This window comes from Amblyomma mixtum, chromosome 2 (assembly GCF_055824585.1).
Source record: "Amblyomma mixtum isolate Tamu chromosome 2, ASM5582458v1, whole genome shotgun sequence".
Taxonomy (NCBI): Eukaryota; Metazoa; Arthropoda; class Arachnida; order Ixodida; family Ixodidae; genus Amblyomma; species Amblyomma mixtum.
Window position 1 is genome coordinate 132448199 of NC_143013.1, and position 26016 is coordinate 132474214.

Sequence of the window (26016 nt, forward strand, 5' to 3'; positions counted from 1 at the left end):
TCAAGGCAATATGGCAAACTGCAACTCGTTTACACAACAAATACTTGACGCTTCATTAGTAGGCGCCAAAAATATCTTCTATGTCCCTGGCTATGTAAGTACTCAGTAAGCAGCTCTTACAATGCTTCCTGTTCGAACGTAAAGGTACAAGACCAGGGATAACTTGTAGCCACTCCAAACAAACGCCCTCCAAGTGAGCGTTCATCCACAAATCTCCACTGAACACCCTCCTTTTTTCCTGTACCTTACCCCACTCCACTCTTTTAGAGAAAAATCATAGTGGGCTTATAATATAACCCCGCTAAGGAGGCGCATACTTTTTTGATAGGTCGTTCTGCGCAGTCTTCGATCGGACGTGTTACCCACTCAGAACATAATGCGTTTCCACGCGCTCAATGGTCAGTATCCGCGTCAAAATGTATAGCATGAGTTACGAAAGGTGTCATAACAAGCAGTTTTGCAGACGTTTAGGTCACGTGGGGTTATTTCACCTGCTCCGAGTTCTCAGTACCGGGTTGTCATTGCATTCACCCTCAGGTAACGACTGACTGCTGCGACCGAGTATCGGAAATGTGATCGACGTTCGAGACACTTCGAACCACCGCAGTAATGTGCACAGACACATACCCAGCACAGCAAGCACGGATGCGCCGGCCACCATGATGACGGCTTGGACGAAGTCAATCCACAGCACAGCCGATAGACCACCTGCGTACACCAAGGGTGGGAGTGCTCAAATGAGCATTCGCAAAAGCAGTGGTGAGAAATGCACGTAATAACTTTTTATTTAAATTCCTCCGGCACAGCAATCACTTGCGTGGCATGAGATATGCCACTGCGCCAGAATATTTTCTCTTAAATGCTGTCGCAAAGTGAGATTACTATCCTCGATAAAATATCTCGAGTAAGCTTCATGATGACTGCCATCATCGGTGATGGCCAGGTTTCGCCTCCGAACTTCTGCCCAACGATGATTTCCTTGCGTGAGCTTAAGATATTGTGAAATGAATGGCTCCATAATAAGCGTGCCACTTGAATGCCTTTCTCGCAAAACTGTCTTGAAAGTTTACAGATTAGTTTCAATGTAAACTAGAAAGGGATACTAAGGAAGCCGACAGCGAGCACTATCTGCGGCAGAATCAGCGGCTGCACCATGAAACGCAAGTGTCTAACGTTAACCATGAAGAAATCTTTTCTTGAAGATACCTGTCGGTACCTATTCTAGACCCCTGAGAAAGCGTTCGCAGCAGCTGGCGAGTTCAGGCAGCTGGAGACACCTCATTTCACTATATCCGTCGGTGATCATCGCCGGGCTGCCTAAATATGAGCCCCCCCCCCCCCCCCTCTCATTTGTTTTATACTAGATTTATTGCCTCGGCGCATCAATGGGCGAAAGTGTGATGGGTACGAAATTAAGTATCCAATCAACTATCAGATCATTAAAAGAATGCATTTTTTAAAATACATCGGTAATCAACTCTGCTTCATCTTTTACTTGTGGTATATACTAATGCCTGGGCTTTCTCGAAGCAAAGAAATATAGGATAGTGTTGCTTTGCCATGTTGTAATGAGCATAATGAGACTCGAATATCAAGATTAAGAGACACATATGAGAACATGAAACGATCACTTTTGTGTATAGTAAGAGTTCGAAAAATGCAAAGGAAAACACAAAATGCAACCGTAATATTTTCACCTCCCAGGCTCTGAAGTTCAGGGAGCTTTCCTCCAGCCTGCTAACTGCGGACAAGGCAAGAATGGGGGCTACGTGGTTCATTCTACGCTGAATCATGCTAAAATGGTTACTAAGACGAACACCTAAAATAGAGGCAAACACGAATACACGAAGAATAACATGCCTGTACAATCATTCTTTTCTGCATTGCTCGTCTCGTGACCACTTAAAGGGAAGGACAAAGGGTTTTTCGAGAATTCGAGGTTATTCGAGAATTCGAATCTCTGAAGCTTCTTGGTGATGCGTGCAATGTAGTTTTGCGCTAGCGCTTAAAATGGCGACGTAATCACCGATGATTAAAACCGCGACGATGTTCAGGATTGTTCTCACTTCGTTAGAGGAGTTCGGGGAAACTCGTGGTGACGTCATAGCTGCCGAAATTTCAGATGTCCACTGCCTTATTCTACATGCTGCTGTGCGTCTTCCGATGCCGCCAAGCAATGTTTCGTGAGCTTCACCTTCGACGGCATGCGTTTTCTTCCTTGCAACAACTGCTTCATCACTGGAAACTTAGCGCCGCTGTACGTGACGTCATCACTGTGCCTCTGCCTGTCGCTGTGCACTGCAGAGAAGCTTGAACGCTGATGCCCCTTTAGTCAGTGATTACGTCACCATTTCATATTCTAGCGCAAAAACATTTCGCGTGCTTTACCGGCAAGTTTCACGCATTCGGCTCGTTTAAACTCAGCGAATTCTAAAACCACTTCACCTGCTCTTTTAAGCACGATTCGCCGCAATTTGACATGCTTTTCTCATATTCAGCTTTTCCAATGCAGCAGGCACGTAGCGTATCCACTCCGCAAGCAATTCGGAGAGTATTGTGCCCCCCCATCCCCCCCCACCCCCCACTCACGGCCACAGCATTCAAGAACAAGAAAACGAGCCGCCGACATCCCAGCATATCTTGTGGCAAGTTCAACACTTCCATGCCTCGTGGTTAACAGCTAGCTTAAAGGATAGCCTGAATACTGGCCTTCAACTAAAGCAATCTAAGTAGAATGCATTATGAACGATTTTGATGCCACGATGCAGTGAAAAAGTGACAAAGCTGAAGCACAACAGAAAGAGCGACGCCTTCTGTGAGAACTTAGTGAAGCATCTCGCATTATAGAAAATAGTGGGATTCTCGTAGTGCTGCAGAGGCCATTTCTTCCTCAAATACTTTAATAAATAGTTGCCTTGGTATTCAGGTCAATGACGGCTAAATTTCAGAACCCCCACGGTAAGGGCCATGAAGCTTCCGCTTGGGTGTATACGCATGCCATTCATCTCTTCACGTACAGTCGCGGACAGATTAATATGGACCACGCTCCCGCGTCCAAACTCTTGTGTCGTGTTGAGCAACGTAAATATAAATTTTTGCAGGATTTATTTTATCTATTTATTCATACTGTCCGCCTGAGCCAGGACTGGAATTGCAGGGAATATAGAATTAAATTTATTACACATTAAAAAATAAAAATCATAGCGGAATAATGAAAACAAATCAATGAAACTATACCATTCGCTAGTGCTTGCAGTTTTATCCTACAGGGTGCGCTATACACACTGCTTTACAAGGAAAAAACTGTAGACTTTTAATAAAAATAGAACAGAAACAAATCATAACTCAACAACTGCACCGACAACCACTGTTGGTTACAGCATACTAGGAATTAATCACACCTTTAGCAAGTACTTTGTCAAAACACTTTCAAACGGTACTGGTTATGTAAGAACGACAATTCCATTTGGCAGCTTGTTCCACTCGTCTATAGACTGAACTATAAAGGAGTACTTGATGCAATCGGTTCCGTACTTTAGTGGTTTGATGTGTTTTGAACGTTTTGTTCCTTACTCAGAAATAACATCTGGTGAGATGTTCATCGTTTGGGGGGGTTTAATGTCCCAAAGCGACTCAGGCTATGAGGGCAGCCGTAGTTAAGGGCTTTGGGTGTTTTTGACCACCTGGGGTTCTTTAACGTGCACTGACATCGCGCAGTACACGGACATCTAGAATTTCGCCTCCATCGAAATTCGACCGCTGCGGCCAGGATTGAACCAGCGTCTTTCGGTTCAGCAGCCGAGTGCCACAAACATTGAGCTATCGTGGTGGCCTATCTTGTGAGATGTGTTTCAGAATATCTACCGTATAGTTACCATTCAGGTTATGAAAAAAGAATACCAGTCGACAGTATTTCATTCTTTGGTGCAGTGCAACGATCCCGGATTTATTTCTAAGTTCTGTAACAGACTGTGTTCTAGTGTAGGCATTATAGTCAAATCAAAGCGCACTGTTCTGAACCCGTTCGCATATTTGTATATATTTTTTGCTGAAAGGTAGCCAGACAAGACTTGCATACGTCAAGAGTGGCATCATCGTCTTTTTACACGCAAGATTCTTTCCATCTGGCGTTGCACCAAATAGTTTCTCCCTCGATGGCAATAGTTTAAAATTAGCCTTGTTGCACACATGGGCCACATGTGCAGACCAGTTCATGTCACTAGTGAGGTAAATACCAAGATACTTATATTCTTCTCTTTCTTTTAAATCAATGGCGTCGAATTTGTGGCGAAATACAAAGGGGTTCTTTTTGCGTGTTACCCGCATGAAAACTGTTTTCTCCTTATTTATATCCATTTGGCATTTTTGCACCATTGGTGAATTTTCTGCAAATGCTCAAAGAGCCAATATCCATATCATAGATATAGATAGAGAATACCAAAAATATTCCTGTGGAACACCCTGTGGAACACCGGATCGTACGGATTTATGTGCAAGGGCGAAAGTAAATATTACTTGCATATGCCACAAACGACTCTTCGCTAGGTAACGGGTTAGACGACTTCGACCACTGACGCGTGGCTGATATTTTCCTGTCCGCGACTGTACGTACTGTTGGGCGCAAAGGTCATTTGGGATGCAGCACGAGAAAATAAATAAGCGAAGCAGCATTAGAGAAAAGCCTACCAACGAAGCAGTAGTACGCCATATTGCAGGATTCGTATAAAATAATTGTTGTTTCAACTCAGTTGCTCACCAGTGCACTTAAAAAAGGAATAATCAACTATTAGGGCATAAAAATTGACAGCTGACATCATTCCTGTTTTGGTTATTGTAAAATATAAAAGTAAGCAATGGTTACTCAGGTGGATTCAGAGGATTGGGAAAAATTTACCAGAACTCATCCAAGTTTGCGCAATCAACAGCGTCGCGTTCAAATGCCCGATAAAATGTAGAGCATGAAGTTTAGCATTACCGGCTGGGCTCGCGCTAAGCAGGCTTTCCAAAAACACAAAACAGCGAGATTAACTAATGCTAACGCGTGAGCATCAAATTTAGCTATTTTTAATTTTACTTAGGAGCAAAGGGCACTGGCCTGTTCCTCGGAAGTACCAAAAGTGAATCTTTGCAGGGTGTAGCCGAAGTGACTCACTTTGGAGCTGTTCCCTTAACGTAGTCATTTAACTTCATTGTTAACTCACTGTGATAAGCCTATGTAAAGCGAATTGGGCAGAGTAATTTAATTTCGTCGCGTCTAGGGGCATTGCTTCGGATTCCATGGGGCACTGCTCTGTCTGCGTCCTCATATTCAGACTTCACGTATCTGTGCGAGGTTTATGGCTAAAATGGTGATACACTTTTTTTATGCGAATACTGCGGACTCTGAATTTTGGACTGCGGTTGTGCAAACAGGGAACTCAGTTCCTTCTCCTTTTTCGTCTATACTACACTAAGCTTACTTGTGGATATAATTTATCTCACGCTGTAGTAGCCTCCTGCCGAAGGCAGAACTAAATGCGTGCGCCACAAATTCCGTCCAACGGGCACCACTGTGGAATTTCTCAACAAATTCACTCACATGAGATACCGTCGATATGTGTATGGTAAATTAAATATCCGCAGTAGACCTCCGGTTTACCAGCAGCACGTGATGAAAGGGCCGTCCTACCCTTTAATTCCTCATTTAGATCATTTTCTTGCACTGCGGCACTGAGTTTTGCTGATGGTGGTCGAATACGAGTTTTTTATTGTGTTCTGATTTCATGCCTGTAACCGGCTGAGGATACCATGCATCAAATATAGCAGGAAATGTCTGTTTTAATAGGTACAGCAGCTCGGAGTTTTTTTTTTTGTTGTTATGAATGCAGGCTATTAAAAATATCTGCTTTTTTGAGCAAGCTAAAGACTCATGAATTATTCACTATTGCATTGTCTGCAAAGAACACGTCATCGTCGCAAGGAGCACGTTTTTGGTAAAATCAAGGGAAATGCTCGTGTCTCACTTTCTCAAGTTTTGTGCAAGAAAATAGAATGTTGCAACAGAATCGGCTTGTCTTCTTTTATGAGCATGCAGCTTGATTTAAGGAGAATGCGTTCAAAACGAAGAAGGCATAAAATCACTTTTACAGAGAATTTCCCTGCCTGCATGAATACCATCTTAAGAATACGGTTTGCAAGATCCAGCTTGTTGTTTATTTATCCCACGTTCTCTTCCTTAGCTCACTTTCCATTGTGTTAACCTCTTGGAATCTTTGCACGGAAGGATTTATTTGTAAAATTCGCCGTTCCAAGCTTGTGCAGCTTTCAAGTTTCTGCTGATCCCACTGTGAACCAGCAAAAACCTATCACGACATTGTGCAATGACTGTTGCGAAATCAGGTATAACGTCTGTTATTAATGACTCGGCTCCACTTTTCACTGAAGTACGTATTCGTGGCCGTATAGACTTGGTGCATATAAAGGTAGTTTTGTCGTCCTCGTTTATTAGGTTTTCGACCGCGACGCCAGTTTTTTAACTTTCCAGAGTACACAATTATGCAGAGTGCAGCAATGCGTCATGTTTGCTTTTTCGCTCAGTTATCTCGTACTAAAGTACCTCCTATGTGAAATGGTGCTTTCAAATGACATGCATAAAATTTTGTGACTGTTATATTTTTCCTTTAGAGCGAGATATTCTCGTATGTGTATCGCTAGTGCCTACTTTGTGTGGAAGTACGTTTTCGTAATATCGCATAAATTGGTAAGGGTGTTCTAAGGTAGCTGTGGATTGTGACTTCGGGTGTCGAATATTGCATCGAGTGCCCTCAACTCCTTGCACCTCTCTTTCAATACCAGCAGCGGTGGCCTGCAATGCTAATCGCACTGATATATATTTATTATCACTTCGCCGTGAAACACAGCCGTAGTTCTTTGTTGGCCAGCAGTTAAATATTTTACACAAAGCTCAAAATTTTTTCTGGCCATGCTCGCGCGGCTTTCCTAGCCATTGTAAGCTTGCAGCTTGTTCCACCAATCAGGTGGTATGCACACAAGTTTTCTTAACCTCCTTCTCGTTTAGCATCTACTCACCATACCTTCGTACACACTGAAGACGCATTTAAAGAAAGCAGCAAATCCATTCGGCCACATAACTCTTTCTTCTTCATTGAAGTCACATGCCTACATTTGTTCGATATATCTTTGTGCCTGAACAATTATGTCCTAAGTAAAAAATTATTCATCGGAGTTTACATGTATATTCAGCTATACCCCAGCTAACTAACTAGTTGAATGAAAAGCATCAACCAGAGGGCTAATTTTCCTACTTCCAAGCCGCCCTCTAGACCGTAACTGCGAACTGGGACTTCCCTCAATTGCTACAATAGTCACAAAAATGCTGTTTTTCCCGCTGTAGAATAAACAGTTATCGCATCCAAAGTGCATTGCTTTGCTAGTACAAAAACAGAGTACGCTGTATCAACAACTGCTGCTAGCATACTGCTGCTAGCGCTCTGAAACAGAACAGCTTACTTCAACTTACCCTAGGTACACTGACACCTAGAAACAAACATAAACCTCGTCTTGAGCACCGTGCGACAGCATGCGAGGCATGTGTGCACACAACTTAAACTGAGCATGAACAAAGAAAAGCAATGGCAAAAAAGCGTGCGTGTACGAAGCACCGACCTCCTACAGTTGAGATTATTGTGATGCCCAACAAAACAGCAATGGAGGCATAAAGATTCCAGTGCAGAGACTCCTGGATAAACAGCGCACCGGCGTACAGGTCTGCCTGCAACGTGCAACATAGAAGAAAACAAGGTCAAACGAGTGCGGGGTTGCTCTGGCTAGAAACAAAATATCAGCAAACATTTCAGAAGGTTTCATTATGCCCAGCAGTGTGATCGACAGCAAGCTCGCACCTGTTGTTTAAAAGGAGGCCAGTGCTCGAGGGCACTGCGCAAACGAGAGGCAGGGCTGTTCGGCCACAAGAGCAGGTGTGCGTGACGCATAAAGCCAGCCGCTTGCCGAGGCACCTTATTAAGAGCAATGATTTACAGCAACAGTTTCTTGCTTGCACAGTTGGTGCCCGGTACTGGGGAGAGAAACCAGCAGGACAGGACGCGTCCTGCCTGAGCCTCTTTCGTCTTGGATGAGCCACACACATCGACTGCAAAACGCTCAAACATTAATTCCGGGTTTAAGTCTTTTACGTTATCAGGGACAGGAAACATTCAGTTTGCTCAGTTTACTCGCGTGAGCCATAAATTTTGGAGCGAACAGTTTCTTTTTAACAGATGGCTATGCTCTTTAGTCCCAGAGATGAGGAAGCAATGCGATGTGGTTGACCGCAGATGGTTAACCAATGCTACAGACCTTCGCAAGGGAACAGCAGTTCGCAATTCGTAGCGAGGTGCTGGAAGGGGAAAGAGAATACGTCTACTTAGGGCAGGTAGTGACCGCTGATCTAAATCATGAGAGGGAAGTAACTAGAAGAATAAGAATGGAGCGGCGCGCATACGGCAGGTTCTCTCAGATCATGAATCCAATATGCCTGCCAATATCCCTCAACAGAAAAGTGCACAACAGCTGTATCCTACCGGTACTCGCCAACAGGACAGAAGCGTGGAGGCTAACGAAAAGGGTTCAGATAAGTTAAGGATAACGCAGTGAGCTATGGAATTAAAAATGATAAGTGTAACGTTAAGAGACCGGAAGAGGGAGAGGGAACAAACACGCGTTAATGACATCCTAGTCGAAACCAAGAGGTAGAAGTGGGCGTGTGGAGGGAATGTAATGCGAAGGCAGGACAACCGGTGGTCTTTAAGGGCAACGGAGTGGATTCCAAGAGAAGGCAAACGCAGCAGGGGACGGCAGAAAGTTAGGTGGGCGGATGAGATTAAGAAGTTCGAGGGGATACAGTGGAGGCAGCTGGCCACCGCTTCCCTTCTCTTGGAATATTTAAGGACCCTTTATCTTTACCGTTAACTTTAAGGACCCTGAAGACGCTACCCTTAAGACATATAAGAGGTCTTTGCCCGGCAGTGGGCGTGGTCAGGATGATGATAATGATGATGAGAAACCCTCCGTGCCCCTCTGCAAAGTGCAGCAGTTACTTAATATTGTGCTGAGCGCAGTGCTTGCAGAACGAAAGTGTTTCCAGCAACACCGGACTGCACCATTCCGCGAAAAGAAAACTTGGTTTCTTACACAAAACGAGATCAGCGAAATTCCTGATGCGCCGCACTCTTATCAGGCGATGAATGAACCATGGGAGCTAGATAGCAGCTCTTTCCCCTTTACAGTTACAAATTCTTTTATCAGGATCCGTCTGGCCTAAAACAATGGCGGTAATCACTGAGAATCGGTGCGATCTGGAGGCGTGCGAACAGCGTACGAGCATAAAATGTGGGTCATGGTGTGTGTGTTGCAGTCATGTCTAAGAGCGCCACAAATAGACCTTCAGAAAGAAGCGAGAAATTGGTGACTGCATGCAATGGAGATAATTGCACTCCTATTAAGTGTATTATCTTCCAGATTTGTATCGTAATCGAGCAACAGTTGCTCTCAGTTACTTTAAAGCGGCAACGAAATTGAGCTACGTGCGCAAGAGTTCTGAAAGCACAGTTCTCTCGCGAACCTCTCAGCGAAGGTTGCTTCCCCGTATTCGATCTCCATACCTAAAAGAGGTACCGATCTAAAAATACCTGCCGCTTTAATATCGGATCAAAGTCGCTGCTGGTCAAGATACATGGTATGAGTACAGAAAATGATCTTCATTTCTGGTTGAGAAGCTTCTTAAAAGCGCTCAAACTTGTATCGTTAAGAGGAAGAGGATGTTGAGGACGTCACGTTGCATTAAAATGCAGTTTGGCGAAGTTTTCTGCGTCAGTAACGTGTGGTACAACGTGCACTAAAGGAGTCATGCGTTCCTCCATATTGTCATCGGCTCTTTAATCAGCAAAGCGCCCATTTTCATGTGTTGTGGAGGATTCTGTGCCTTTAGCGGGGCTTACGTTGGTCTGCGTCAGCTCTGAAGGGCTAGAAAGCTCAGATATTTCACTCACGGAGCACCTGGTTGACTTCTGAAATTAGCTCAAACCCTGACAATTCAAATTAATTTAAAGGCGTGTCTGTCCCTCGCAAGCATTTTTCACTTTGTGCGCAGCAGGGAGCTGCTTTAAGCTGTGGAGCTCGCAAGTTATTGAAGATGTGCCTGTCCGCGAAAGACTGGATGAATTCGCGGCATCAAATGCAAAAGTTATGAGCTCACCATCTCCAGTAGAGATGGCTTTCGTTTTGTGCACTCTGACTAAACTAGCCCAGCCTTATTGGTTTTCCCCTTCGCCATGAAGTTAAATTAGTGGGGTTTCTTTAAGAAAATGGCGCCGTAACTGTCTCACTTCTTGGTGGACACCTAAACTTCGCTATGAGGGAATGGAGGAAGGTGGGAGTGAAGAAGAAAGGGAGAAACCTCGAGGTCCCGCAATGGATGGCTCCGGAATAATTTCTACCACCTAGGGATCTTTAACGTGCACTGACACTAGACAGCGCGCGGGTGCATTTTGCGTTTCGCTTCTATCGAAACGCGGCATCCGCGATCGTGTTAGAATCTTCGTCATCAGCTTTGCAGAGTTCGCACAGCATTGTGGTTAGTCGGGTATGGACAGTAAATGTTACGCGGCCCGCTTCAACCGTCTCACGCCAGTGCTTGGAGAACGTCCGGTATCCTCTGCTCTTAATGGTGACCTGATGCGGCGTCTTTCGTAGCTAGAAAAACACGCCGCATCAGTTTGCAGAGTTGCTGCAAAACACCGTTAGATTGACTTTTCTAAAGTTTAAATGAGCCACTCCATTTTACAGGATTGTGCTGTGTCGTGTAAACAGGCGGCAGCCTGCTTAACTGGCTCACGGTCGGGCGTCCTGAACACTGGTCCTGTATTTTATTAAGATCCAGTGGTTTCTCGGGGTGGGTAAGCTTGCCATGGAAGAGGTACCGGCCGTTTGGTGCCGGAAGAGTGCAGATTACTCCGTGCTTCCGACTCCGTTAATGTATTTTGCCGTAGGCCCTGCAACTGTGCAAGTGTTAGACATTGATTCGTTCTCTTGTTTCAGAGAAACTTAATATGGTCAAACTAAACATCTCTTCGTGATAATGCCTGCAAGCCTTTTCCCCGAATAAGCAATGCGCGACCACGCATGAAGAACGAAACTTCAAAGTTGTTTCTAAAGGTTTGGATCAGATCAACGAGAATGTGTGCTGTCTTCTGGGCGAGTTAAATGTATCGTAGGTTTCCAGTGCTGTGAAAAGTAAACGGGAATTCATTACGCAATTTTTCTTCGAAAACCTATAAACCTGGTTTACTACCATTGTTTGCAAAAAAATCTGGCTCAGTGCATTCGTAGAGGCTGCTAACCCAATGTTGACGGGACATCATTTCTTTTCCAAGTGCTTTGATCAATTTAAACTTCACCGAAAAGAAGCCAATCATGCTTATGAATGAAGTAATATATGTCTATCACTTCACTTTACGTTATTACTCTCGCTCAGCCGATGAAACTGCTTTTGGAAGCCACTTTGCATACTGTCTTGTGTCTTCGTGTGCACACGTCAGTTATCCATAGCTCCTCGTTTTAGAAGAAAACATTAGTGCGGTGGTGTCGATTTCTGTTTTCTTTCTTTTGCTTCCTCATCTGAGAATAGATAAATCAAGCAAACATGAAACAGATCCCGGTTGCGAGAAGCACGCGTGTTATCGGTTACTAACTGTTGTCTTCTCCCGAGCTATCCAGAATGTGTCGGGAGCTACACGTTCTCTAAATCGTTTCCTCATTTTCGTACTTACCACAATTCGAATTTTTTTATCTAATAATGAAACAGCCAATTATTATTAGTCTCATCATTCAACAAGAGTTTTATTTCTCCATTTTTGTATTGTCATTATACTTGCGTTACAATTTACAAGGTCCAAACAGTTCTTTCGCCTGTCAGAAAACTGCCATTTCCAGTGTGCAGGAAAGCTTACGACAAGGTCTCGCTGTTGCTAGGTGTTTACACTATCTTCTCCCGCATTAAAGCATTATTTTTTCTTAAACGTGCCCACAAGAAGCCTTTAAAAGCAAGTCCATTGTAGTAGAAAAAAATGTGTTCGGCTAACGTAAGCCACTTTAAGAACATCGCTGTTGGAGTGCTGACAAGCACAAAATTTGCAGACTATGCTCGGTTCTGGGCAAGATGCGTACCGTAGACCTCCAATGTAGAAACACAGCTCAACGCAGGAAGACGCGCTCAGGCACGTTGAGGGACCATGTGGCGTGCTACGCTGAGTTCATTCATTCAAAATCTCTCCACAGTGCTTACAGAAGGACTGTTCTCAAATTTATTCTGATAATCTCGTGCTCCTAACGAAGAACACGAATGCATCCCACACGTGGGATAAAACCTTCATGTTGCGTGTGTATACGTAAACGTCCACACTTCAGCCTGTGCTGGACTTGAGAATGTGAAAAACGGAAGCTACTTCGTAGAGAAGGTTGTTAATTAGTTTGCTGCTCGTCTCCGGACAACACGCTGAAATTCGAACCCTACGAATGCAAATGTACTGTGTACTAAAAAAAACTAGCAATGTTTTCCAGCCCTACAGCTTTTAAACAAGAGTAGGATGTCCTACGCGACTCCACGGATAGCACCAAACTCACATGACAAGAGCGATTGCTGTATTGCATTTTGTGGGAGTCGGAATACAGCACTAGCCAAGCTTCATGACATCGACCCTTACTCTACTAGAAAATAAGAATCATGGGATTTTAAGAATTCTTCAGCACGTAAAAATGACTTGCATACGCCGTATTGCGCGAAAGGACAACTGAAGTGGGCAGGACATGTGAAAGCCAAGGCCCCAGCCCGAGCTTGAGTATTGCTAGTCCCTTCATTACATTCTCATATCACACCCCTGCACATGTACGCATCAGGTTCAAAATTTTAAAAAATTTTCACTGCATCACATATAGATTCAAATCTCCTGCATAAACTCCGAAATGTGTCTTTTAATGCAGCTGCGAACCTTCAGAAATTGCTACACTTGTCGCAGTGATGAGATTTAATTATATTCTTCACTACACAGACAAGCTACTTGGTTAAAAAGCATTTTCAAAAACAGCGCTCTGAAATGAAAATTTGACTGCAGAAAGACAAGATTAAAACGCGAAGCATTAAGCTATTCGACTCATTAGTTGCTTTATTCTAAAAAAAACGCAGCGCAATAGGATGCGTAGGACATAGTGATAGGAACCACACAGGGGCTATTGTCGCTCGTGCTGACCGTTTCTGTCACTTTGCTTTTCAACTTCTGTGGAGCTGCAGTTTTTTTTTTTTCCCCAGAAAAAAGCACCTCCTTTTCAACGCACTAGAAAGGGCCGTCTCAAATACAAAGCACAACAGCTTGCACAAAACAAGCCACACCATGATAGCAGGCGACGTCGTAGGCATAGTTCCGGCTTATTTTTTTTTTTTGGCCCTCGACCAATTTCGCTTTTTTCTTCAATACGTGAATTTTTGCTCGGCCCACAGTAATCGCAGGTCACACCCCAAGCGCGTAAAGAGGCCGCGCCGGCCATTGTCTCGTACCGCGTCGGTGCATGTCCTTGACCCGCTGTCAAACTGTGTCGCCGTGCGAGACACCAACAGAGGAAGCGTCAATTTCAGTGCCGCCGTTCATGCCGCAGACTAGGTCGACGTCATTCTAGGGCACAGACATGACTGCATATACGTGCAATACGGACACGAGGCTCCTAAATTGTGTGAAATAAAATTTCTCACCATTTGCTTTGTACTTCTAGAGCGCCTTCTTCCACAAAACAAAATTCTGGACGGAACAATAACGTAGCCGCTACGCGGCGCTGTATACGTGGCCCAATAAGCTGTACGTGCCCTAAACAGGGAGTCATTGACAGCCGCCGAATCCACTACGTCGTTACGTCCATGTCTTGATAGCAACTGCTTGCGCGCTAGGTCAGTTCAAAAAGTAATATGGCACCTTGGACGTGAAATAACTGCGCGCACATTTAATGAGCTCTGAGTGCATGTAAATAATTGGAGCTTTTCGAAATAAAACCAAATGCGCAACTATGCTGCATTCCAACTTAAATATTAATGGCATTCATAACAGTCTGTGATCACCCGTACTGACGCGTGCCCTTCATAGTTTTGCCCGAGACTGGTTTTCTATTTACATAGCATTTCTGCATAACAAACCAGTAAAAATTTTCGAGACACTCGCTTGTGTGAAATACAGCCACAAATTTCAGCACCTTTTGTAAGTCAAAGACCGACCCTCAGTTGTTCAGCATGCGAATAAAGTAGCGCCTAGCTTCCTTAAGGTAGATATTTATTGAATCAATAAACCGATAAAGTACTTTCCTATTTAGAAAAAATGCCAAGAACGCGATTGTACACGCCACATGAAACAGTCGCACCAGCAAAATTGCGGCTCTATAGCAGAGATATGGACGTATCCAAAAACGCACTGGCTTGCGCCTGAGCGCAGTATTTTAACTGCACGTAGTGCAACAACTACAGCTGTATTCGGTGCCGGATAGTCAATTTGTTGTTCAAGGGAAATGGAAAAAAGCATGTGATGCTGAAGGGAACACTAATCTACAAGCCACATGAAACAGTCGCACGCGGTATGCAAAAGTGAAGCATGCCAAGGCCGACTGCAGCGCATAAGCTGGCAGAGAAGTTGACGTCGGCACAGCTGTGTACCGTCCTCTTGTTGGAAAAGCTCCAACTAAACAGCGTACATCGGCGTCAGTTGCAGTCCTAGGCTACCATGTATTGCCCCAGCTCGACGGAATATTCCGCCGGCTTCCCTCCCGTTCTGCGGTCCAAAATGCCGTTTCTGATATGCCAGTTTGGGTACAAGATTTCCCCTGGCCTGGTGCTCGGCTCTTCAAGGGTGAGATGCTTGGGAAAAGGGTCGTAGACGAAACAGTTGCCTTGACGGATCAGAGATAAGTTCCCCCGTCAAGCAACCCTAAATCCGCCTCGTCCGGTAGAAGCCCAACTTGTGGCCCACATAACAAGCTTCCTGCCTCTCTTTCGCTTTGTCCACGTGACTCTCTGCTCACAGTGACGGGATTTGAAGGCGCAGGCTCCTTTCCCAAGCAATGGAGCCCTAGGAAGCCGAGCACCAGGCCGGGGCATAGCTTGTACCCATTTTGAGAAAACCGGTGGGTACCCGGCCGGCGGCGGGAGTCGAACCCACCACCTCCCGAAGCCGAGGCTGGCGCTCTGCCACGAGGCCAGCACAGTGAAAAGCATAGCCGCTGCGTATACGACATTAGTTGGCTTCAGCGTTGCTTAAAGCAATTCTGCTGGCAGCCTGGGGTTCCTCTCGAGCATTCAATGAAACGTTTTTAAATGCATGCGTACACTGGGACTTCTTGCATCGTGTTGCTGAGTGAATATTCTTAACAGATCGTGTTGGTGCTGAGGCGCTGCTGAGAAGAGTTAAGCGAAGCATGCCCCACCGCCACAAGCGCTGTCTTCATGGAAGCTGGGCATAACGATTTACAATATGATCTTTTTCCTGCTCTTTGTGATGGGTCCCTGCTAGAAAGTCGTTCACTATGCGCAGAGTTCCAGGAACTGTTTCTGGCCGCACTAGGAATAGGCCAGACCAGCGCTTATCGACGTTGCCTCTGCTATCATATGCCGTGTAACTAAAATAAATGCAATGTTTCTGGAATAGATTTGCCCTTAAAGAGTAGTAACTAGTTAGCGTCCGCACTGGGACAGCCAAACGGTTGAAAATGAGACATACAACTTTCGCAGAAACTTCGTAGTTAAAGTAAAATGCGGAGATGGAACCCAGGACTACCTCATATTAGGGACTCTACAAACTTGCCTAACCAGGACGGCCAGCAAGTTGGCAAGACCGAATCAATTAACAATTCGAAGTGGGTATATCGTTAGGGGAATGTTTTTTAGAGCTTTTTTTATGGCTGCGCTTCGGTGGACGCTCGAGAATAATTATTCCCTTAGCAACCACTGGACTTCTACGCATCTCAACTTCGCCTCTGTAATTGTTTCTAGGTGTAGTTACAAAAACTCTAGTCAGTTATGCCGCTGTTTAGTCGACACAGTTGCCGCGACAGTCCTAGCGCTAGATGCTCATCAGTTTCGGGTCTGAGCGAGCACTTTTGCAAAGCTGTACGTATATCGAGGACTCACCTATAATGCTCGGAGAAGCTAGAACTAGGAATCTTTTTCCACGCTACGCGACTCTTCTTTCGTGCGCCCATTTTCCTTCAGCCAAAAGTTAAAGCTGCAGTGAAGAGGAATCTGAACTCGCCTTTTTGCCGCGGGAACTCCATCTACACGTTCTGAGCTTTCTTAGAAACTTCGACTTATTGTCCTGTAAGCCTGATTTTCCTAATTAAATCAGATTAACGTCCGGCTCCCGGCTTTTTTTTTTTTAATTCTCCCCTACGGTGGGTGGAGTCGACCAACGCGTGGAGTGCCTTGCAGCCCGCTCCGTGGAGGCTTTTCTTTCGCTTTATTTTGTTTCTGTTTAAGTTTCCGTGAATAAATAGTTTCATACGCAGATAATATAGCCGCAAAGTAAGCCTGCAGAAATAAAAATACGCGCGGACTATTTGCTACTACGGACTACTACGTATTACTCCGCCGATGGCAGAGCGGCAAGCCTCCACGGAGCGGGCTGAAAGGCGCTCCACGCGTTGGTCGACTCCGCCCACCGTACGGGGAGAATTCAAAAAATAAAGGCGGGAGCCGGACGTTAATCCGATTTAATTAGGGAAATCGGCCACACAGGGCAATAAGTCTAACTTTCTAAGCATGCTCGGAACGTGTAGATTCCCGCGGCAAAAAAGACGAGTTCAGATTCCTATTCATTGCACCTTTAAGCACATTAAAGGTTTTCGACCTAATCACCAACCTTGAGAAAACAAATTGCTTTCCTATGTTTAACCAGCAGTAATAGCAGCATAAGCGCAGAAAAACAACTTCGCTCACCGATATTTTAGTGAAGACGTAGCTCAGCAGGGCGAGCACGGAGAGGTAGATGCGGATGCGCTGACCGCCGAACCGCTTGCGTAAGTACTCCGGCATGGTGAACACCTGCGAGGGATACGGAATCACCTTTCAGGAGGCAGAAAAGAGACATGCGGCAAGATGCAAACCAGACAAGACAAGGATTCTTAACCCACCCACACCTCATGAACGTCATCAGCCCAACTATGTCGCCTGCAAGACAAAGGCCCCTCCCACTGCTCTCCTCTACAGTGTCAGCTGCGTGGTCTCCAACTATTCCTGTCCTGCTTTCCAATAAGTCATGTGTGACCAAGGGACTAAAAAGATCCCAGGCCGCCTTACTACATCGCACTCGCACGGGCTCTGTTCGTATCAAATGTGGATGTATAAGACGGGTCTGGCATTGTCTCCGTTTTGTTCCACATGTGGTGTGTCCGAGGATATAGAGCATTATCTTAACTGCTGTCCATTGTACAACGCGGAAAGGTGTGTTGTTCGCTTGCCTCAAGATGACAGGAGCCACTCACAGTTCCCTTCAGGGCATTTTCTACCCCCGTGGAAAACCATGTAGAAAGGAGGCAGCACGCCTTCTTTTAGGGTTTCTCCAGGACTCGAATTTGGACACCAGTATATGACAGCAGAACTCTTATAGGTGACTCTGTTTAGAGCTATGCAGACGAGTAATCCAGTGGACTTCAGATTTGTGGCCCTCAATTAATATCTAAGTGTCGCTACGGTGGAGCAATTGTCGGCAGAATCCGAAAGGCAAACTTCCTAATCTCATCCGCCCACCTGGCTCTCTGCCGCCTGATACTATCGACAAGATGCAGACGGAGAGACACTGAGTTATGGGACAAGAATAAACAGAGAAATAAGATGGGCTCAGCGAAATAACATTAAGGAATTGTTTCTCGTTGGGACTAGTTGGGTGGCCTTGCGAGACTCATCTGAATAAAATTTAGCTGCAAGTAAGCGCGGTTTCCTGTGCGGTTTTCTCCAGTTCGTGTTTTCTCCAATGAGAAGAACTGCGCTCGTGCGCTCATCTGCTCATTGCATAACAACGGGATGTCGTTTGTTAAAAGCGACTATCCTTCACTGCCTGTTTCCAGGATGTATTCCTAGGAGTGGCTTGGGAACAATTGTGGAAAAGAGTTAGCAGAGAATACCTAAGTAAACTGCGATTCGTTGATGAAATTGCCTCGCTAAGTCACTCAGGAGATGAACTGAAAAGCACCACCAATGAGTTAGGCAAAGCAGAACGGTGTGTATAAAAATAACACGCAGAAAATCAAAGTAATATTCAACACTCTCGCAAGGGAACAGAAGTTAACAATTGTTAGCGAGGTGCTGCAAATCGGAAGAGCTGGTAGTGGCCGCTGATCCGGATGATGAGAAGGAAATAACTAGAAGAAAAATAATGGCGTGGAGCGCATATGGCAGGTTCTCTCAGGTCACGAATGGCATTTGACCAAATCCCGCAAGAGAAAAGTATACAACAGCTGTACCTTTCCGGTACTCACCTATGGTCAGAAACGTGGCGGCTAACGAAAAGAGTTCAGCTTAAGTTGAGGACAACGCAGCCAGCGATGGAAAGAAAATGATAGATAGAGAGAGATTAAGAGGAAAGGGAAGAAAGGGATGCTAACCAGACCTCGTTGCCTACCCTACACTGGGGAAGAGGTATGAGGGGATTGTAAAGGAAAAGAGAGAAGGAGCGAGGGGCACACTCTCAACAGGTCCCTTGAGCCAGTCGCTCTCAGGAAGCAAGACATGATAGGTGTAACGTTAAGAGACCAGAAGCGGGCGGAGTGGGTGAGGGAACAAACGCGGGTTAATGACATCCTAGTTGAAATGAAGGGGAAGAAGTGGGCTGGGCAGGGCATGTAATGCGAAGGCAAGATAACCGATGGTCGTTTAAGGTAACGAAGTGAATTCCAAGAAACGGCAAGCGTAGCAAGAGACGGCGGAAAGTTAGGTGGGAGGATGAGATTAAGAAGTTTGCGGAGATACGATGGATACAGCTGGCAAAGAAGAGAGTTAATTCAAGTTAAATTGCAGAGGCCTTTGTCCTGCAGTGCGCTTAGTCAGGCTGATGATCATGATGCTAACCTTCGTGATAGCCTGTCAATTCTTGAGGTGATCGTAACAGCTCGCGCTGAGGCGAAAAAAATATTTACTATGTTTTACAGTTGTTTCAAAGTGGTATTTCGGACGTTGTTTAATAATTCGTGCGGCCCCCTAATATATGGAAAACACATTGGTTATCCAATCGTGTGGCTCCTTATATATGTGTACCGCGCACCGCTATAACGGTTTAATCGTCACCATGGTGATTAGACGTCATGATGATGATGATCGTGCTGTTCAAGCTAATGACGCTCCTGCTTAAGCAGTTGCATTTCAGTAAAGCAGTACCTTCGGGCCCAGTGAGATTAGGCAACTTGCGCAATTTTTTTTCTTGCACTGCGAATGCGAAAGTGTGCCCTGCAAGTTCTGCTTTTTAAAGCGAATAAATTACATGGTTCATCAGCACGAAAACTCAGAGTCTACCACAAAGTGGCTGCTTTACAAAACTTGTAGTTGGTCGAAACGATCTGATGTCATCAAAAGCCGGAAATTACGAAATTTTAACCACTACTAGTCTCTACTAATACTTATAATTGCACCAGCCATAGAGGAAAGAGTAAAGATCGGAAATAGAATTGCAATGGTTTTGAATTACTGGCATGTAATTTCCTTAAGTGCCTCCGGTAGTTTTTTGTTTTTATACAAAGAGTAAGTATCAGGAGCAAAAGTTTAGTTCGTCATGCTGTCCAAGATCCGTAGTGTAGTTCATCACAACACTTAGACCAGCACGCTTCGAAAGCAATAATGATAACAAATTACGTATCAGCGACTATATTGCAGATTTTTTTGTGTGCCTCACGTGGCTTAAGCAATCTGTCCCGTTTCTTCTACACTGCCACCCTTTGTCAATGAAACCGAAACAACACCTAGAAGAAAATCAGTTTTGAATTTTTCCAATTTCTAATTACGAAATTTTCTAATTCTAATGCCTGACGCGTCATTTGAAAGAAGAAAAGGGCAATTAAAATCAAATGTATATGCTCTTGTCATCGGATTGACAATAAGTAACATTTTGTTTAAACACTTCTGGCAGCAACTCTGCAGAATCAAGAAGCCTGTCCCCCCCCCCCCCCCCAGTAACAGCTGCTGGCGCAAGCAATTTTTTTTTATTAATGATGTGAAGCCGCCACAGTGTCTCAGTGGTTATGGCGCTCGACTCCTGACCCGAAGGACGCGGGCTCAATCCCGGCCACGGCAGTCAAATTTCGACGGAGGCGAAATTCGAGAGGCTCGTGTGCTGTGCGATGGTATTGCTCGTTAAGGGCCCCATGTTGAAATTTTCGGAGCCCTTCACTGGGGCGTCCCTCATTGCCTGAGTCGCTGTGGGACGTTAAACCCCCATAAACCAACTAATTAATGCGTGTCCTGCATCGGAGGAATCAACGCAAAGACTGGAAAGCCACTCCGCATACTACGCGGAGCGCATACTATGCCTACATCTTGCCAACAGCCGAATCTTGAAATCATGCCAACACTTTTTAATCACCTGCAGGCTGCTTTACTGTGAAGGTGGATTCTGACCTAGCACTATACCGAAGCAATGTTGACATAAAGCGCACATTACCAAAAGATCTGTTGAACGGGCACAGTATGTTAGAATACACGTTCTGCACAACTCAGCGCCAAATATGACTTCATCGCTACTGCATTCACTGCACTCACGTACTTTACGCAGGACTTTCCTAAATAATATACCCTTGACTGGTAAAGTGACCACCCTAGGTACTCACGCCGGATGCAAGGTAAACCGGCACGAAGATCCACGCCAGCAGCAGGACGATGAAGAGAGCCTGCGGCAGTGGCAGCGAAGCTCAGCGTTAAAATGCGGTTCCTCAAAACTGTTCATCTTACCAGCACTTCTTCTCTCTCTCTCTTTCTCTCTCTCTCCAATACTTGTAACCACGAGGGCGAATGCCCTGCAGTATCGAGTTCATTTCATCATTTCATGCTAGAAGCCACTGGACTTCACTGCAACAAGCTGCTTGAGCCTTTTTTCTTGTTAGAACCGCAAAAAGCATCGCATAAGGATGCAAAGAATCACTTCGCTACGTTAGAGCCACAAAAACAAGAACGCCATTTCAGCGATGACCCATTCTACTCAAAGGAACCCTACCCTTCGCGATTCCTCCGCAGTAGTGCGTTCCCCAGTTGTATTCAAACTGAACTCTACTCGCTGCTCGGTGAACTGTCCGAAGGGACTACGAAACGACAGTAGTGTTACTCACTAAAGATAGCAGAATGACAATCTGAGACTAGGCATTTCGTACACATTCATGAGTGTCCTGATATTATTGGTATCAGTAAAACAAAAACTTAACCTGGGCAGTCGCATGAATCTCATTTATGCAAGCGACTTTTTAGCATTTTTCGTTTCTTCAGTGCGTTTGACGTTATCTACTTTGATATTTATTTTCACGCAGAACTGAGTGACATCGCTCTTCATATCAGTACGGCTCAAATCTGGTCCCTGGAGTAACTTAGTCGTTCGCTGTCCAGGGGCTGAAAGCTTACGTTGAGCTCGAAGCCGGCGACGCCGATGCCCGTGGCTGCGCCCGAGCCGGCGAGGCCCACGAAGTGGTCCGTCCCCACGTTGCTGGCGAACAGGGAGGCACCGACCTGCGTTTACGAGGAGCACGCGTCAGACAGCAGCCGACAGGCTTGTCCAACACAAACGTGAATGAATGAATGAATGAATGAATGAATGAATGAATGAATGAATGAATGAATGAATGAATGAATGAATGAATGAATGAATGAATGAATGAATGAATGAATGAATGTTTTTGACATAAATACAAGGAAGGCCTGTCGAGGAGGCTGACAAAAAGGCAACGATTGCCTAAGTGTCAATCCCCTTTCTGAATACACAAAACACTCAGGCAACACAGGGTAAGCAAACTACATAAAGTATATACATACACTTAAAACGAAAGGTACAAACAAATAACAGAAACAGTGAAGGCATGTTGCACTTTCAAGGTAAACAGTCATGTCTGAATTGATAACAAGCACAATTTCACTTATTTTTTTTAAGTTTCCTAGAGATGACGATTCGTTTACCATAGTGAGAAGGGTAGGATGATGATTGAGAAAATCTGGAATTAGGAAAGATTACTTTTGCATACCGTAGCTTGTCCGCATCTTGCCCGTGTTGTACGTAGTGTGTCTTGTATTATATGTGTGTTCTTTTGGAGGGTATGTTCTGAAAAAGGCGCTTTCATCGCGGGGGTCATTGCGGTGCAAAGACTGTCTGCGAGCACAGGGTTGTTTTTTTTTTTTGATGGCCATCATACATAGGTGGGTGTGGGTGAAATGCATGCTTGATATAATTCAAAAACTAGGCATATATAATTAACCTAGCTACGGTCAGGTAGTGACTCCTGTGCTCGTCCACTTTCGCAGGCTCTGTACATTTCCGGCCGAATGGAAAAGAGAACACTTGGTAACTGTGTTTCCACAGTACAATTCCCGAGAAAACAGAAATCAGTGGAGCCCTGTATGCCCTGACTAGAATGCGACAGCAGTTTTCAGAGCAGATGTGGATTGCCGCGTTGCTCAATTTCATGCCTGGTTTATTTAAAGCGCTGCGATTATTTGTACTAAGCACCCTTGCATAGGACATCAGCCCGACACCATCAAGCTGGACAAGAACAGTTGATGGGTCTACAACGTCGCCGACTAGTCCTCAGTCTCCGATTTTCTTCGAGCTGTGCAAATTTGCCCAGCGACGCAACAATAGTTGTAATTAACATGATTTTCGCAGTGCTGAATATTTTGATCACGAATGTGCTCCGCTGTACATCCCCACCGACGGGCCCTACTCGTGCAACGTCGTTAAACTCCTCGTGAGAAAGGCCGCCTCGCGCAATACGGGGCTGCATGTTTTATTTGATAGAAAGAAACCGCTGAGTGCTACAATCTAACAAAACGCTGCTCTTCCGCTTTGCCCACCACAGGCTCTTCAGAACTGTTTCATGTAGAACAACTGTAGCTCTGATCTCACCCTTATCAAATGCGGTGCATGAATACAGATCTAAATATATTGTTAGCTGGGTTCCGATGCATAAAGGCAACGAGTTTTCGTTTATCGCAAGGGCACTGTGCGCAGTTGAGAGCTTTCTTTCTGCGACTTACAGTAAAGTACTGTGTCAGACCAGGTAACCATCTCTTGTAAAAGTTCAAAAGAGACTTCGTCCCCGCTCTCCTCTGAGGCACTCACCAGGATCCAGTGCATGCTGCGACCGCCGAGGAAGTAGTCGCTCGTCGAGTCATGTCTCCCTCGGATGGAGGCCTGTCGGGAAAAAAAGAAAGTAGACTTATATAAGCCGCTGTTTCTTTGTCGAGTAGTCATTAAGAGAGAAGAGGCTTCGGGTTTTCGCTAACGTCACGGCGCCCCTGAGGACATGCAAAGGAACTGATCTATCAGCGAGTGTTTATTTTGCCGCATGCAAAAGCGCAGCCCGTGACATGTTTCGGTTGTATGTCCGCTCAAAGAATGCAGCTCTGATTACGTTTGTTACATCAATTGATGATTGAATACCCAGCACAGCTTTCTCTATATTCTTAACACAGATAGCGCTTGCCAGAATATGAAGCCCAAAAACTCTCGCTGATCAAAATTGCATGGCATTTTTCGAATATGATTTGCATTATTTGTATCAGTTGTCTCAGTTTAATCGAACTCGTTTCACTGCGCGGTAGGGCACATCAAAAGAGCTACTACTGGGGCTACTTGGAAATACATACTGGAAGGAATTGGTGAGCGCTAAAAACCACGGAAAAAGGACGAACACACAGGACGAAGCGCTTCGTCCTGTGTGTTCGTCCTTTTTCCGCGGTTTTTAGCGCTCACCAATTCCTTCCAGTAGGGCACGTGACAACGTGTGTGCGCGTGTGCAGAAAAAAAAAGCAGCAGAAGACGCAACGAGGTTAACCTGTGGCAGCAGTCTGTCCTCCCTCTCCCCCTCACCTTCGCGTGTTGCTGCCACCTGAGTGCAACTTTTTGTCTTCTTAGAAGCAGATATGTACAGATACCGCCTGTTCAGTTCTGTTCAGCTTTCCGAAGAACATCGGCAACACTGCGCAGAAAGTGCTTGAGAACTTCCGCAAGTGGAGGGCGCTCCTCTTGGCTGGAATTGTGGGCCTTCATTGCGGAACAGAAGCATCTCAACCGCTAAGGCTTGGAAATATTCATGATCGAAGGAATCCCCGTGCTACGAGTCAGTAATCACTGCTTATGCCAGCGATTTCTTCGTAAACTATTGGTACGCAGTACCAGTATGGACAGACTCGTGCAGGCGATGGAGTCACCGATATGGACCCCTTGCTGCCCTGCGCGTTGGTTAATGCTTGCCACATACCGTCATTCGACCACGAGTTGCAGCTGACACAACACTTTGAAGACACACCCGATGATAGCCTTTAGCAGCTATACGCTGTGCTTTTTCTAGATCAAGGCGGAAAGCGGGCTAGTTGGTGTCTCATCATTAATCAAAAGGCTAGCTCATGTAACTAGGACAAAGACAGAGGAGACAGGACGAGCGCTAAACATCAACTGAGGTTGTACTGCGACAGCAAGGTGCATGCGCTTAAATGCACTTCGGCGGCGCATGCGCACAATGGGTTACAACAATTCAAGTACAAACTAATCAAAATGTGGCAAACTGCTCTTGAGGTACATTTCTTCTTTTTTGGACAGGGCAAGTGATGTCGTGCTAACACAGTTATCACCTTCCCTGTTTATGTAATAGGCCTCACAAATCTCACGGCCTAACCTTCTTGAGTAGACGGCTTCACCGCACTAAATTGTTGGAAGAAAAACCGGAGGTGACATTTAGGTTGCACCGTAAGGCTATGATGTAATAGCTTCAGTGGGTTATTATCCATATATGCGGAACTGGTTATTTTCTAATTTACATTCATAAATCGCTGTGATTCCTCATGCCACTCTTCGAGCAGTGGTGCAGCGGTTAAGCGATGCCCCACTGCCCTGTGATGGCAGCTGCTGCCACCTTTGGGGCTTGTGAGAGGTACGTGCTCTTCCCCAGCAACCTCTCGCGAACTATAATTAGTTTAACTGCCACCTGCTAAAGCGGGCAGTTCGCTCACAGTCCTGTGGGCGGGCTGTGATGACGTCACAAGATCACGCAACCTAAGAAGGGTGCTTCTGTGGGCATTATTCGTTCACGACGCTGCCGACGATGACGATGACGGCGCCGGGTTTACCTTTAAACGAGCCACATACCGCCATCGCGTTCAAATACTCCTGCGTTCAATACCTGCCCATTTAGCCGCCGCGGTGGCTCAGCGGTTATGGTGCTCGGCTGCTGACCCGAATGACGCGGGTTCGATCCCGGCCGCGGCGGCTAGAATTTCTTTGGAGGAGAAATTCTAGAGGCCCGTGTACTGTGCGGTGTCAGTGCACATTAAAGAACCCCAGGTGGTCGAAATTTCCGGAGCCCTCCACTACGGCGTCTCTCATAGCCTTAGTCGCTTTGGGACGTTAAACCCCATAAACCAAACCAAACCAAACCAAATACCTGCCCATTTATAGAGTAGACGCATTAAGTTTATACGACCCATTTTCTCTTTTTCTGTTTATGACTTGGGGTGTCAGTAACCTCCAGAAACAATGTACTGTTACTAATGCCTCATGGGTATTTTAATATCCCCTACTATTCCCGCAGTAGGTCCGCTTCAGATTCCGCCTAGTCGGAGTTTCGGCAAAACGACCATTTTTTGCAAGCGTAACACGCATCCGTTTTTTTCACGGTCGGAGCAGCCTCCGGTGCATGCAGCTCTTAACACGTCGGGCACGCGTGAGCAGTTCGGCATAGGATAAGTTCATGTCTGCT

General features: G+C 45.5%; 1 protein-coding gene across 3 annotated transcripts in view; it reads right to left on the reverse strand.

The window, feature by feature from the left end:
* Positions 1-26016, reverse strand: part of LOC149360938 (sodium/mannose cotransporter SLC5A10-like) — a 102891-nt gene that overhangs the window by 26715 nt on the left and 50160 nt on the right. For 2 of the 3 annotated variants that reach the window (XM_089572550.1, XM_089572548.1), the window contains exons 3-8: positions 23382-23453; positions 21674-21778; positions 20893-20952; positions 17018-17122; positions 7666-7771; positions 628-708 (exon numbers count right to left, since the gene is read on the reverse strand). In XM_089572550.1, the coding sequence (XP_089428676.1) occupies positions 628-708; positions 7666-7771; positions 17018-17122; positions 20893-20952; positions 21674-21778; positions 23382-23453 (529 nt within the window). The remainder of the gene's footprint in view (positions 1-627; positions 709-7665; positions 7772-17017; positions 17123-20892; positions 20953-21673; positions 21779-23381; positions 23454-26016) is intronic. The other variant, XM_089572549.1, reaches the window with a different exon arrangement.